The sequence below is a fragment of the Drosophila hydei genome, unplaced genomic scaffold (assembly GCF_003285905.1).
Source record: "Drosophila hydei strain 15085-1641.00,03,60 unplaced genomic scaffold, DhydRS2 tig00008130-arrow-arrow-pilon, whole genome shotgun sequence".
Classification (NCBI taxonomy): Eukaryota; Metazoa; Arthropoda; class Insecta; order Diptera; family Drosophilidae; genus Drosophila; species Drosophila hydei.
The window spans coordinates 1,302,558-1,315,059 of NW_022045839.1; the positions used below are offsets into that span (position 1 = coordinate 1,302,558).

At 44.6% G+C, this 12,502-nt stretch overlaps 6 protein-coding genes across 6 annotated transcripts; 3 read left to right on the forward strand and 3 right to left on the reverse strand.

Annotated features, from left to right (window-relative positions):
• Nucleotides 1–1,256: 1,256 nt before the first annotated feature.
• On the reverse strand, nt 1,257–2,006 carry LOC115483429 (asparagine-rich protein-like). The gene is made up of 2 exons (XM_030225393.1): nt 1,481–2,006; nt 1,257–1,341 (listed from the first exon to the last, which is right to left on the reverse strand). Exons 1-2 carry the CDS (start codon nt 1,726–1,728, stop codon nt 1,257–1,259), a joined length of 333 nt encoding a protein of 110 aa, XP_030081253.1. The 5' UTR covers nt 1,729–2,006.
• A 99-nt stretch (nt 2,007–2,105) lies between these two features.
• LOC111598024 (protein bric-a-brac 2) lies at nt 2,106–5,212 on the forward strand. Its single transcript, XM_023313036.2, has one exon. It carries the CDS (start codon nt 2,712–2,714, stop codon nt 4,926–4,928), a length of 2,217 nt encoding a protein of 738 aa, XP_023168804.2. The 5' UTR covers nt 2,106–2,711; the 3' UTR covers nt 4,929–5,212.
• Nucleotides 5,213–6,810: 1,598 nt separating this feature from the next.
• Nucleotides 6,811–9,256, reverse strand: LOC111597977 (zinc finger protein 33B). The gene is made up of 4 exons (XM_023312952.2): nt 8,770–9,256; nt 7,970–8,713; nt 7,406–7,872; nt 6,811–7,338 (listed from the first exon to the last, which is right to left on the reverse strand). Exons 1-4 carry the CDS (start codon nt 8,971–8,973, stop codon nt 6,900–6,902), a joined length of 1,854 nt encoding a protein of 617 aa, XP_023168720.1. The 5' UTR covers nt 8,974–9,256; the 3' UTR covers nt 6,811–6,899.
• Nucleotides 9,257–9,340: 84 nt separating this feature from the next.
• LOC111597979 lies at nt 9,341–10,305 on the forward strand. The gene has a single exon (XM_023312954.2). It carries the CDS (start codon nt 9,376–9,378, stop codon nt 10,093–10,095), a length of 720 nt encoding a protein of 239 aa, XP_023168722.2. The 5' UTR covers nt 9,341–9,375; the 3' UTR covers nt 10,096–10,305.
• On the forward strand, nt 10,227–11,151 carry LOC111597980 (12 kDa FK506-binding protein). Its single transcript, XM_023312955.2, has 3 exons — nt 10,227–10,357; nt 10,526–10,596; nt 10,658–11,151. Exons 1-3 carry the CDS (start codon nt 10,321–10,323, stop codon nt 10,874–10,876), a joined length of 327 nt encoding a protein of 108 aa, XP_023168723.1. The 5' UTR covers nt 10,227–10,320; the 3' UTR covers nt 10,877–11,151.
• On the reverse strand, nt 10,934–12,114 carry LOC111597978 (protein lin-37 homolog). The gene has a single exon (XM_023312953.1). The coding sequence runs from the start codon at nt 11,991–11,993 to the stop codon at nt 11,172–11,174; it is 822 nt and encodes a 273-aa protein (XP_023168721.1). The 5' UTR covers nt 11,994–12,114; the 3' UTR covers nt 10,934–11,171.
• Nucleotides 12,115–12,502: the final 388 nt, after the last annotated feature.

The window sequence follows — 12,502 nt, forward strand, 5'->3', positions numbered from 1 at the left end:
TCTCTCTATGAAATGGCAATTGCTAGGGATCGCTTGGCAGGTTGCTCGATTCTTACCGCATTATCCGCTTTGGCCCGGGTACAATGGGATACCGAACAATGGGCAACGTCTTGCGCATTTTCCGCACTTCAGTGTGGCATACAATGCCGGTTGATTGTTTTTCCATTGTCTGCCTGTCGACGTTTTAATGTTTTGTTCCTTTTCTGCCCTTTTTTTGCCATTATCCTGGCCAATTTTTTATAAACTGCGTCGCATTTGCGATCACCCGCAAGTGGAGCTGCTTCTGCTTTACCTGTTGTTCCACGAAACTCCAACGGCTCGTTTCGCCTATTGGCAACACATGGCAGTCGCACGCATGTCCAACATATGCCGCACATTCCGGTCATCCTGCGTCCAACATATGGCAAACACTTGGCAGCGCTTGGCCCATGCCAAAAACAAAGGCAACAAAACCCAATTCCTAACGACTTTCAAATTGAAATACGAGCAACCACTTCGCGGCTGCAATGCGCCTAGAAGAACGGGCAGCGGCACACACACACACGCGCACGCACACCCTCGCGCCTTGCTCTATGAAAAACAGGAAAAGAATATCAAGTATATATATACACGTATTTGTATATGAAATGAATGAAAACTCCGTAAAGCAAATTATTGCAAGTTTTTCATTTACGTTTTTTTGTTTTCATATGCGTGTGCGTTTGAGTGTGTGTGTGACGCTTTCCATTTTCCAGTAAAAAAAAAAACACAGAAAATATGTAAAGTAAAACGCGCGAAAAGCAGCCGGAAAAATACGCGCACACGTTTTTTCGTTTTTTTTTCGTTTTTCCGAGGGATGTTTGCATATTTTTCCCCCATTTCATTTTTTTTCTTCCTGTTATCCGCGTATTTTCTGTCACCCTCCCACTCCGGCAACCCGGCTTCCACCGCCGCCCCCTCCTCGAACGCCTTAATATTCTCTTCCCATCGTTTCCATTGGCAAAGGCGCTTTCACTTTTTTATGGCGCATAAAACTTGGCAGGGTGGCGTTTGGGCATAAATTTAAAAAAAAACCAAATTTATATATATAAAAAGCGAAGATTTTCCGCCAAAAAAACTCAACTTTTGCAATGAAATGGCTGAGGAAACTCGCAAGGTGAAGCGCGGACATGGCAGGTAGGCGTAATCAGCCCCAAATACACATTATTTTTGCACACCTGACAGCGAGGCAGCGCAAGCGGAAGCTGTCAGGTAGATCAGGTAGAGGCATCGTGACTTCATGCATTCCACATCCTCATCCACATCCACTTCCAGTGCCAATTTGTCAATTGGTTTAGTAGTCGCCTTAGAGGTCTATGTATTCTATAGGAATATGAATATCTTTAGCTATTTATCCCTTTGCTTAGACCATTTTCTAATTATATTAATTTTAAGCAATTTCATTAGTAGATGCATCTATCCCTATACTTATCCATATCCCTATCCACAACTGTCTACATACCCATATCTATATTCACATGCATAGACATTCTCATCCATGTTTCCATTCATATCCCAAACCACATCCATATTCTTATTCATATTCATATCCACAATCTTATCCATATTCTTATCCACAGCCATATTTCCATTCATATCCCTATCCACATCCATATTCTTATTTATATTCATATCCATATTCTTATCCACAGCCATATTTCCATTCATATCTCTATACACCTCCATATTCTTATTCATATTCATATCCATATCCGTATCCTTATCCTATATCTTTATCCACATCCATATTGTTATTTATAATTCATATTCATATCATAATTCATTCATATCCATACCCATTTCATTATCCACATGCCCAACCTTATCCACATCCATTTCTATTCACGTTCTTCATCCACATCTATTGCCATATTCTTGTTCAAGCATATCCTGTAATATACAAATTGATTTCGATTGCCAAGTTTTGTTTAAGATGGTATAAATCATGATATTGTAGTGCTACTATTGCTTTTCCATATCCATCGATATCTATGCGTAGTGCCATCTCTATTTACATTGCCAATTCCTGTGGATAATCCGCCTTGTGCTCCCACTGCCTGACCTAGTAACGGCCAGTCCGGGTGATAGGCAGTCAGGCAGTGCCGTGCACAGAGGCAGGGCAATGCTCACATCCGTGTCCAATGTCCAATGTGCCATGTCCAATATCCATTTCCATTCCCATTTTCATTGCCAATTTAATTTTTGTTCATATTTAGATTATAGTAACCCATGCGAAATTCGCTTCAGGTTTTCTTTTTGGCATTTCCAAATATCTGTGCAAATTATTGAGGGGGCATTGGGGAGTCCTTGATCCGGACTTGACTAGTCAGCATATACTAATTGCCTCTCTCTCTTTCTATTTCTGTCTTTTTATGTTTGTGTGTAAACAAACAGACAACTGGTGATTCGTAAGCCTTAAGCTGGCGCTCAAGGTGAGGAAGCATCTTGCCTCATACTCGCCCACACTGCTGAGCGCCGCGTTCACCAGCTTGAACAGCGCCTATCACAGCAGCAGTGACACCGCCCCGGACGAGGAGCCGGAACCACTTAGCCCAGCGCACCGCCAACGACATCGCAGACACAGTCACAGCCACAGTCACGGACATAGTCACAGTCACAGTCACGGACACAGTCAGAGTCACAATCACAGTCACAGCCACAGAGAGAGCCACAGTCAGAGCCACAGCGGCGAGATGGGTGGGCCGACGCCCGTGGCCAGCAGCGAGGGTCAAACGTACTGTTTGCGCTGGAACAATCATCAAACGAATCTGGTCCAGATCCTGCACGCTCTGCACGAGGTGGGCAGCTATGTGGACTGCACCCTGGTCGTCGACGACGAGCAATTCAAGGCGCATCGCGTTGTCCTCGCGGCCAACTCGCCCTACTTTCAGGCCATATTGCAGGACGTGCCGCAGGATCAGTGCAGCATCATACTGCCGGGCGTTAAGGGCTTCGAGATCGCTGCCCTGCTGCAGTACATGTACACAGGTGAGACAACGGTGACCAAGAGCCAGGAGCCAGAGATCCTGCGCACTGCCAAGGAGCTGCAGGTGAAGGGCCTCTACGACAATTTGATGAAGTTCAATCACAAGGCGACGAGCGTGTCTGACGAGCGTACGCAGAGCTCACAATTCCAGGGCAGCACAGGTGCTCCACATCACCAACACCATCAGCAGCAACAGCAACACCACCACCATCACCACCACAATCAGCAGCAGCAGCAGCCACAGCACTCTGCGCCCACCTCCAGCTCCTCCGCCGCATCGGGTAAGCCACTGAATGGATCTGGCTCCACAGCTGGCACTGAGGGCAACTATGGCCAGCATCAGCCCCATCACAGCCAGCTGAATTCCTCCTCCGTGATCTCAACATCCACACACATATCGCCCAGTGCCGCCATCTCGAGCAGCTGCTCGCCACCACCGCCGCCCTTCGGCAGCTATCAGACGCCTTACACGAGCTTCTCGGCCAGCAGCGGTTCCATCAATCCAATCATCGCCGCTGGCGAGGCACCACTGACACCCACACACTCCAGCTCCCATCCAGCGGCTGGCGAGGCTGGGCAATGGCCGCTCTCACCCTCAGCCGCAGCAGCTGCGATGCTCAATTCGGTATACGAATCGGCGGCCGATATGAATCCGCTGAAGCGCAAGAAGCTGTCGGCCATCTCGAGCATGCTGCTCAATACGACACGGGACACGCCGATACTGCGCAATGTCTTGGCACAGGCCAACCCAGCTGACTCCTCACAGCCGAATCCGCTCCTGCTGCCAGGCGTTAAGCAGTCAGCAGAGAAGACGACGCCCACGCATCACCATGGCTCGAGTGCATCCGGCGGCGCCGGCAGTCACAGCTTCAATGGCTCCGACTATGGCGGCGATAAGGAGCCACTGTCGCCGCACACGGATCGCTCCTTCGACGAGGAAACCGGCGGCCAGGCGGGCAAGAAGCCAGAATGGAAGCGCTACAAGCAATACACCCGAGCGGACATGATGTGCGCCATACAGTGTGTGCGCGAGGGCATGAGCGCCCTGCAGGCCAGCCGCAAGTTCGGTCTGCCCAGCCGCACGCTGTACGACAAGGTGCGCAAGCTGAACATCACAACTGGTCGCGGCACACATCGCACACCCAAGCGCAGTCCACCTGGTGTCGAGTCCTCGGCCGCCTTTCCCTACTCGGCTGCAGCGGCAGCGGCAGCGGCTGCCCACAACTATGGACAAACGGAGCTGGAGCGTGAGCCGAAGGAGCACGGACATGGTCATGGCCATGGTCATGGCCATGGTCACGGCCACGGTCAGGCCCCGCACCACGGCATGCCGCCCACAATTCCGCACTCGGCTGCTGCGCTCCTGGATCACGCCTTTCTGCAGCAGGCACTGGAGAATCGTGGCGGGGATATAGCCGGTCGAGAGGCATTGCATGCCATGGCCTTGGCGGCCGCTGCTCATGCAGCTGCCAATCGCATGTCCAGCAGTCCGCCCGGCTCGAACGGACATGCCGCACGCTCGCCTAGCCATTACGCCGAGGAGGAGAAGCACGACGAGCAGCGTCTGATAAAGCGCGAGGCCATTGAGGAGGAGCGCGATGCCGACGATGAGGATGATCACGATCAGGTGGAGGACCTGTCGCTGGCACGCAAAGAGCGGCCCGAATCGCCCTACTCGCCTGGCCCGGCACGCGCCGCCTCGCCCATGGAGAGCGCCAGCGTCATCATGCACTCCAATTCGGCTTCGCTGTCCACAAACGGCAAAGATGCGCCCGAGCTGGAGGCGGAGCGCGATCGTGACCAGGAGCTGGAAGAGTACAGCGAAGCCGCATCGCCAGCATCGCAATCGATGAGCCTGCCCCTGGGCCTGGGTCTCAAGCGTGAGCTGCTGGGCAGCGACGAGGCGCAGGCGCGCACCGACTGATTGATGCTGACGATGGCCTGGCAGTATGCAGCCGATAGCCACGATTCCATATACTAGGCCACCCACACCCACACACACACACACACACACACATTTAGACGCTTGTGTATTAGCAAGCTTTCTTCTTCTTCATGTAAGACGCGCGCACATTTCATTTCTGGTTTCGACGTACAACGTGCAAAACTTATTTTTGTTGTGTTCTCAACTTCATCGACAAGCCTCGGCGTCGATCTAGCGGTAGTGAAGCTTTAAACATCTAAAATTTCCCAGCAAAAAAAAAAAAACAATAACTCACCCAATCAATCAATCAATCAATGCACCTTTAGAATGAGAGAAAGCAAAAGAAAAACAAAAAAGAAAATGGGAAAACGAAAAATCAAACACGAATAAAAAAAAAAACTATAAATTGTTGTCAGCATCACTTTGTGCCTAAAAGAAATAGAATTATTCAAATAAATATTATATATACATATAGACACATAGTTTAGATTAGGCTTAGGCTAGACTTAGGAAGCACCCACACACCCATACAAGCACACACACACACACATTGCTTATGTCAACAAAAAACTGTACACTTGCATAAGACTGAAGGATAGTGGGCGTGGCAGAGCAGAAGAGGCTCAAAACACATACATATATATATATAGAAATACGATCGCATTTGAGAGCATGAATCCAGATGAGTTTTTAACAACAAACAAACAAAACGAGTTAGCAATACTTTGTACAACTATCTTAAAATGCCAGTGATTTGTTTTAAAAATTATTTAGCTGCTTATAGTTATAGTTGTAAAGGCTTAAAAATAGATTTCGAAACTTGTAACCGAACTACCTCAAATAGCTCAACAACAACAACATAATAATAATAGTTATTTTAATATTTTTTCGATTTTTTTTGAGTGCAAAAAAGTTTCCTGGGTTGAATTTTATAAGACTGACACCGACTCACACCCACACACACACACACGCACACACACACAATCGTTTATACAAATTTAAAGCGTACAAAAAAATTATTAATTAAGCTTAATTCAATTGTAATTCATAATCATTTTTAGTTGTTAATGAAAAACAAAAAACAGAAAATGATGCAAAAATCAAACAAACATGCGCTGGGGGCAATGCAATAGGCTCTATATAAGTATAAACATAAATGCATATATATACATATGGAAATACCTTGGACGTATACCTGCATATATATATGTATATATAGACATAGTTCTATTTAGCGTTAATTCATTTGTTATACAATTGTAGGCTAAGCTAGTTACTCTTAAGTTTAACAACAACCACAACAATCCCTGTGTACATAAGATAATTAAAGAAAAGTTTTAAAAGTATTTTGCCGTTATTAAACATTTAGTGTTAATTATAAACAAGTTCTTAAATAATTGTAACAGAAATCAAATCTAAATTGTAATTTAGGCAAAAGCAAAAAAACATTTTCGGTATATAATGAGCAAAAAATAAAAATGACTGAAAATATATATAAACATATATATATATATATATATAATAAATAAACATTATGTGTTTTTATATAGTTCATATGAGATCGGTTTTAACAATGGTAAGCTCATATATTTATTACAACATTTACAATTGGTATATAAAAATATATATATGTATATATATATATATATGTATTGGTGTATTTGTGTACTAAATCTATTCAGGAGACACGATCAGACTTTTGCTAGCATAGCAATAAAATGAAACTAAACCAAAAGCTGTACACTGGACATACACTCAACACAAGGTAGACGCCTAGACGAGCCTGGTCCACCACATACAAAGATAGAGAGTACAGAATTAAAATGAGAACGAATACAAACTATACACAGGATATTATAAAAAAGTTGAGGTCTAGTCAAGAACACACACATATATACAAAGATCTAAGTACATTACTACAGGCAGCTTTATCAAATACACATGGACTCGAATCGGACAACTGTAAGTGCTCTACAGGCAGCCCACGCAGTTGGGCGGATTGCGGTTATCGAACTCGCAGATGCCAATGGCAAAACGAAAGGGTTTGTGATGAGGCAAATGCATGGGTCGATTGGATATCCATGGCATGTGTGGTATGTTTAGCACACGCACCGTATAATGCTGCAACTTGACTGGCTCTTTGGCTACCGGATTGCTAATGGACAGCTCGTGCTCGATGTGTATCAATGGTGGCTCATCGTTGGGACTGTGACGTTCATGCTCGCAGTGGGCCAACAGTTTGGCCTCACTCAGAAACTCCAAGCGGCAATAGTTGCAGTAATAATTGATGCCTTTGCTATGCAGCACCTGATGACGATCCAACTGATGCTGGAACTCAAACTCATCATGACACTTGTGGCAGATATAAACGCCGCGATTCTGGCGATGCAAGTGATAGTCCAAGAAGACCCTAAAAGGTAACACAGCGTGAATGTTATACATATGTATATATAGTGTGTCTAGTTTCATTCGCTCACTTGCTGGTGAAGACGTCGCCGCATTTGTGGCAATAGAACCAGCTCATCTTCCAGTGCTGCATGTAGTCGTGCTTCATTAGATCCACTAGGGTGTCCGTTTGATAGCAGCAGTTGGGCACGAAGCACGAGAAGGCTTTCAGCTGCACCTGAGTCTTCAGCAGATCCAGCAAGTAGAGATCATACTCCTTATCTGTAGTAATTTGAGACTCCTCTAGCACGTAATCATCATAGAGCATGGATAGATTAAGTGCGCTATTGCTATTGCTGCGACTGTGATTCACGATCCAATCGCCGGTAAAATTCATACGCCTTGTGTACATCGTGTCCGCCACCGAGGTGGCATCATCATTCTCCTGCTGATCCTCTTCGGCCTGTTCTTCATCATCCTCATACCAGGCTAACGAGCAGGCACGCGAACGCGAACGTGTAGATCGTGCCTGGGTGGCAGACTCTTGCATTAGCAAAGCCTGTGGAAGTAAGGGAAGCATTAGCAATTGAGTACAGTGAAATCTACCTTCAGCTCACAGCTGCATTCGATGTTTAGTAAAGAATTTAGTTACTTGCCTCCTGCTTTGCACTGCATATCGTATGATGGAGCTCCCATTCGTACTTTGTGCCAAAGTCCGCTTCGCACAGGCTGCAGCGGTGTCTGCATTGATGTGTGAGGCGCTGATGCTGCCGTAGCGCAACAACGCCAGCAAATTCCTTGTCACAGTTTTTGCATTGAAAGGTACGCGAGTGTCGTGGCGTCTGCTGCCGCAGTTGTTCCCCATTTTCAATGTCTCCCACGTCCACATTGTCATCCTCATCATCATCCTTGCCTGCCTCATTGAGCACTCTGCATTTGGGTCGACGCTGTGTTTGCTGACGCCAACAGCGACGCACGTGCACTGTATAATGATCCTTCCGAAAGTAGGCACGCTCACAGTGCTGGCAAACGAGTCGAGTGCGCCATTTCCAGCCGTCCAAAGCGTTGCCGCTGTTGTTGCGCAGACCACCCGATTCGGTGGCAGTGGGAGATTCTGGTGGCTGAGCTGAGTAGGCCTGCAGCACCAGGCATGATGATGAACTGGATGTTGACGATGCCGTTCGAACTGTGCCAACATCTTCCTGTGGCAATGGCACTCCAGTTGTCGACACCTCAGCATCCGCTATTGGGGGACTGCACTGTCGTCGCTCAGGCTGCTTGCTTGTGCCCGTTATGCGCTGCAAGCGTTGCATCAGGGTCCGGGTTACCTCAGAGTGCATATTTAGCTTGCACACGCATTCTACGCATATGGCTCTCAGCGTACTCTTGATGATATCTGCCTGAAATATTATAATTATTAGATTGAAAATTGTAACTGTGAACTGTACCCGCTTACCGATAGCTTCCAGTCGCGACTGAGACGCCGCTGCATTACGCTGTTGTCCCTCAGATCTAACAAAGAAGAAGACGAGGATTTGCTGCTGCCGCAAATGGTGCACGCTCCGGCATCTCCCTCTGAATTACCCAATTCCGTTATTGCATTTTTCAGCTTGCTGATGATGTTGCTGCTGCTTGACGCGGGCTCCGGAGCATCCTGCATGTTGCAGTGGGTACTGTGTAGTTGAAAATATGTTTTTCTTCGCAATAATCTACATGTGTGGAGTCTTATAGCTACGCTGGGTAAGCAGAGTTGTCGATTAATCCACTCATATGTTGCTATGCATTTTATTTAACTATTTTAAGCACTGTACTGACACGAACGTTTTTGTTTAGCTGCTCATATATTTAATAGTTTATGCCACCCTCTCGCACAGAGCTGTAGCTGCAATTAATTTGCGTGTTCTAAGTTAATTGTCTTATCGGCAATACTTTGAGCTGGCTTTTCCCGTTTTCCAACACTACACATTAATGATATACGATAGTTTCATAACAGCCCTGTTTCAAGCATAGCTTGATGTAAAAGTGTAAACAATCTTTATAAAACTATTTAAATGCGCTTTGAATGGATCTTTTTTCGGCGGCTAACGTTTATTTACGCCAGGTGGGCGAGACGCGTCCACGTATTTCCGAATTGAATTGCAACATATTCACAGAAGGCGGACCAGATCCCAAATCACTTGTCGAAATATCTGGCAAAAGAAAAAGCGGGAAAACTTTTCTACTAATGCAAATTATTGCAAATTGTCTTACGAACTGTGATGTTATATTAATAAATATTAACCATAAAATTGAATATCAAGTATTAGGAAGACTCGTGCAGGACGCTGTTAAGAAAGCCAATCCAGATGCAATAGACGTTCAATTGCAAAAGATTTGTGAAAAGTGCTTTAATTCGTTGGAAATTATAAACTGTTTTTCATCTCTAGATATTCGAATGGCTTTAAAAGCATTGGATAATCACATTTTGCTTCATAATGAGAGAATAAGTCTAGTTGCAATAAATGGACTTTGCGAATTTTATTGGTTTGATTTGCCACAAAATGTACGCATTCGTAAATACAAATACTATATGAATATTTTAGAAGAAATAAACAAAATATGCAAGAGATTTTATGTTTGCTGCATTTACACAATTGACAGCAGTTTTATACAAAACCCATATGCGCCATGTAGAGCGATAAACATAGATCACAAATTGCAATTGGAATACTTAACGAATGGCAAGCGTATGTTGAATGACAAAGAAATTGTCATCAATGAGAACGGAATTCAGTTTAAGTAGATATATATAAAAAATTGAAAACACATTCTCGCGCCTATTTATTTTTATTAACCATAGATAGCTACATCGATATAAGCTATCGATATTAAGCGATACACTGAAATTTAAGGTAATCGACATTTTTCACTATTGGTGCCATCTCCGGATTTTCTGTTCGACGCGACGAGAAAACGTGCTAGTTTTTTTTCTAACAGGCCGCTTCTAAATAAAGAAAAAATACGTAAAATGGGTGTACAAGTTGTTCCAATTTCTCCCGGAGATGGTAAGTAAAAAAGAAATACTGTTTAAGTTTTGATTGTATTATTGAGCTTAACCTATAATTTGCGGCACTTTGACAGAAAAGTATTTTTCCGCTCTCTATACACATACACATTTTTATACACCATGTATATGTATCTCACTCTCCCTCTCTCTCTCTCTCTTATTGCAGGTAGCACCTTCCCAAAGAATGGCCAAAAAGTTTCAGTGCATTACACTGGCACATTGGACGATGGCACAAAGGTAAGTGAATAGATAACAGTTGGAAATATATTTGTGTTCATATTTTGCCCACAAATTTTAGTTCGATTCGTCTCGGGACCGTAACAAGCCCTTTAAGTTCACCATTGGCAAGGGTGAGGTTATTCGCGGTTGGGATGAGGGCGTTGCTCAGCTGAGCGTTGGCCAACGGGCCAAGTTGATTTGCTCTCCCGACTACGCCTACGGCAGCCGTGGTCATCCAGGTGTCATTCCTCCCAACTCTACCTTGACTTTCGACGTCGAACTGCTCAAGGTCGAATAAAGTGTTCGAATGCAGCAAACAGCCGAAGACCTTTTGTGCATGCGTGTGTATATGTGTAAGCACTGTTATACACACACACTCATGCACATCTTCAACAACCTGGCGCGCGCTCCGGCAGTGGCAACAGAACCAAACAAGAACAATCCAACAGCATTTTAATTATATTCAAAAGAAAAAAATGAATGAAAGATGAAATTAGACTTAATTACCAAGCACACAGATTATTGAAAAAGGCAAACGCAATTACAAATAAAGATTTATTCAAGTGAAATTTATTAAAATCGTATTTTCATTTTCATTCACGCTTGCACACAGCATCCATTATCTGGTCAATTATCTCGTAGCGTTCGCGCTCATATTTCTGCGCATGCTTCAACCAGTGACTGCGCACCCGCTTCCAATGGCTCACATTCTCCGCCAGCAGCTCCTCTTTGCTGGCACCATTCAGCCTCTCATCCTGGGTGTTCGGTAGGCGGGGTGGAATGAGCGACATCTCAGTTTTGCGCGCCTGTGGCATTTGCTTCACAACTTTCAATTCGCCGCTAAGCAATTTGCTGAGCACTTCCTCGGCATCGTCTTCACGTTTTACAATGGGTACTGTGCCGTCTGTATTGTAGACCGATACGCTTGGATTGCGTGGCTGGTTGGCCATCCACGCACGGCAAATAGGATAGAGCGGTGTTTTATCTTTATACTTGGACAAATCTAGGCTGCGTTCGAACAAACGCATTACATAGGTTTCGCTATGTGACTTTTGGGCTGCATGATTGCCGCTCTTTTTGTAAAGCGAGCGTTTTGCTTTAGATCTTCCTGAACCAGTTGCAGTTGCAGGTGTTGTTACTGTTTCAGCCTCGATTTCTGCTTCTGCTGCGGACTCGGACTTCACCTCGGATTGCTGTTTTGCATTGGATTGGGCCCGTTGTTGTTGCTTTTGCAGCAGCACCAGCTTTTTGGAGGGCCGTCCACGTATGGGCAACTCGGATTCCATGTCGTCGTCCATTTGCAACATCGGGAGTGGTGCTTCGGATTCATCCTTTGCAATCTCTTTGCGGGATTCCCGCGGGCGCAGTGTTCCCTCTACAGCTGTAGCCCGAGATTTCTTCGGAGTCACTTTCATGATGTTGATTCTATACTAATTGTTCTTTTCAATTCTTCAAATCAAATTTTCAAATGAAAACACAGTGAATGGCAACTTGTTAGTGATGGACGCCAATGCCGATAACACTTTAATCGACCGTATCAACGATTTTGAATTTAACAACTTTGCACTGTCACTGATATGATATTGCAAGCATTTAGCCAATTTTGAGTCTAAAATTCTAAAACGCATGAACAATTTTCACACGCCTAGGTAAAATATATGAATATACTTCACAAAAATAATAATAATAGATCTTTAAACAAATACTATAGAAACAACCCCCGTTACTGGTCAAGGGTTCAGTATGTTTCCACTGTTAAAAGGCTTTTAGTTTATGCTTAAATAAACATTATTTTTTAAATTTTGCTTAATAAAAGCAAAAAGGAAATTTTAATTGTACAGTTCTACCGAAAAATATGCTAGCCGCCTCATAACCAATTATATCTTAGTCGTAAGCAGCTGTTCAATGTTGTGCTGTTAACTAT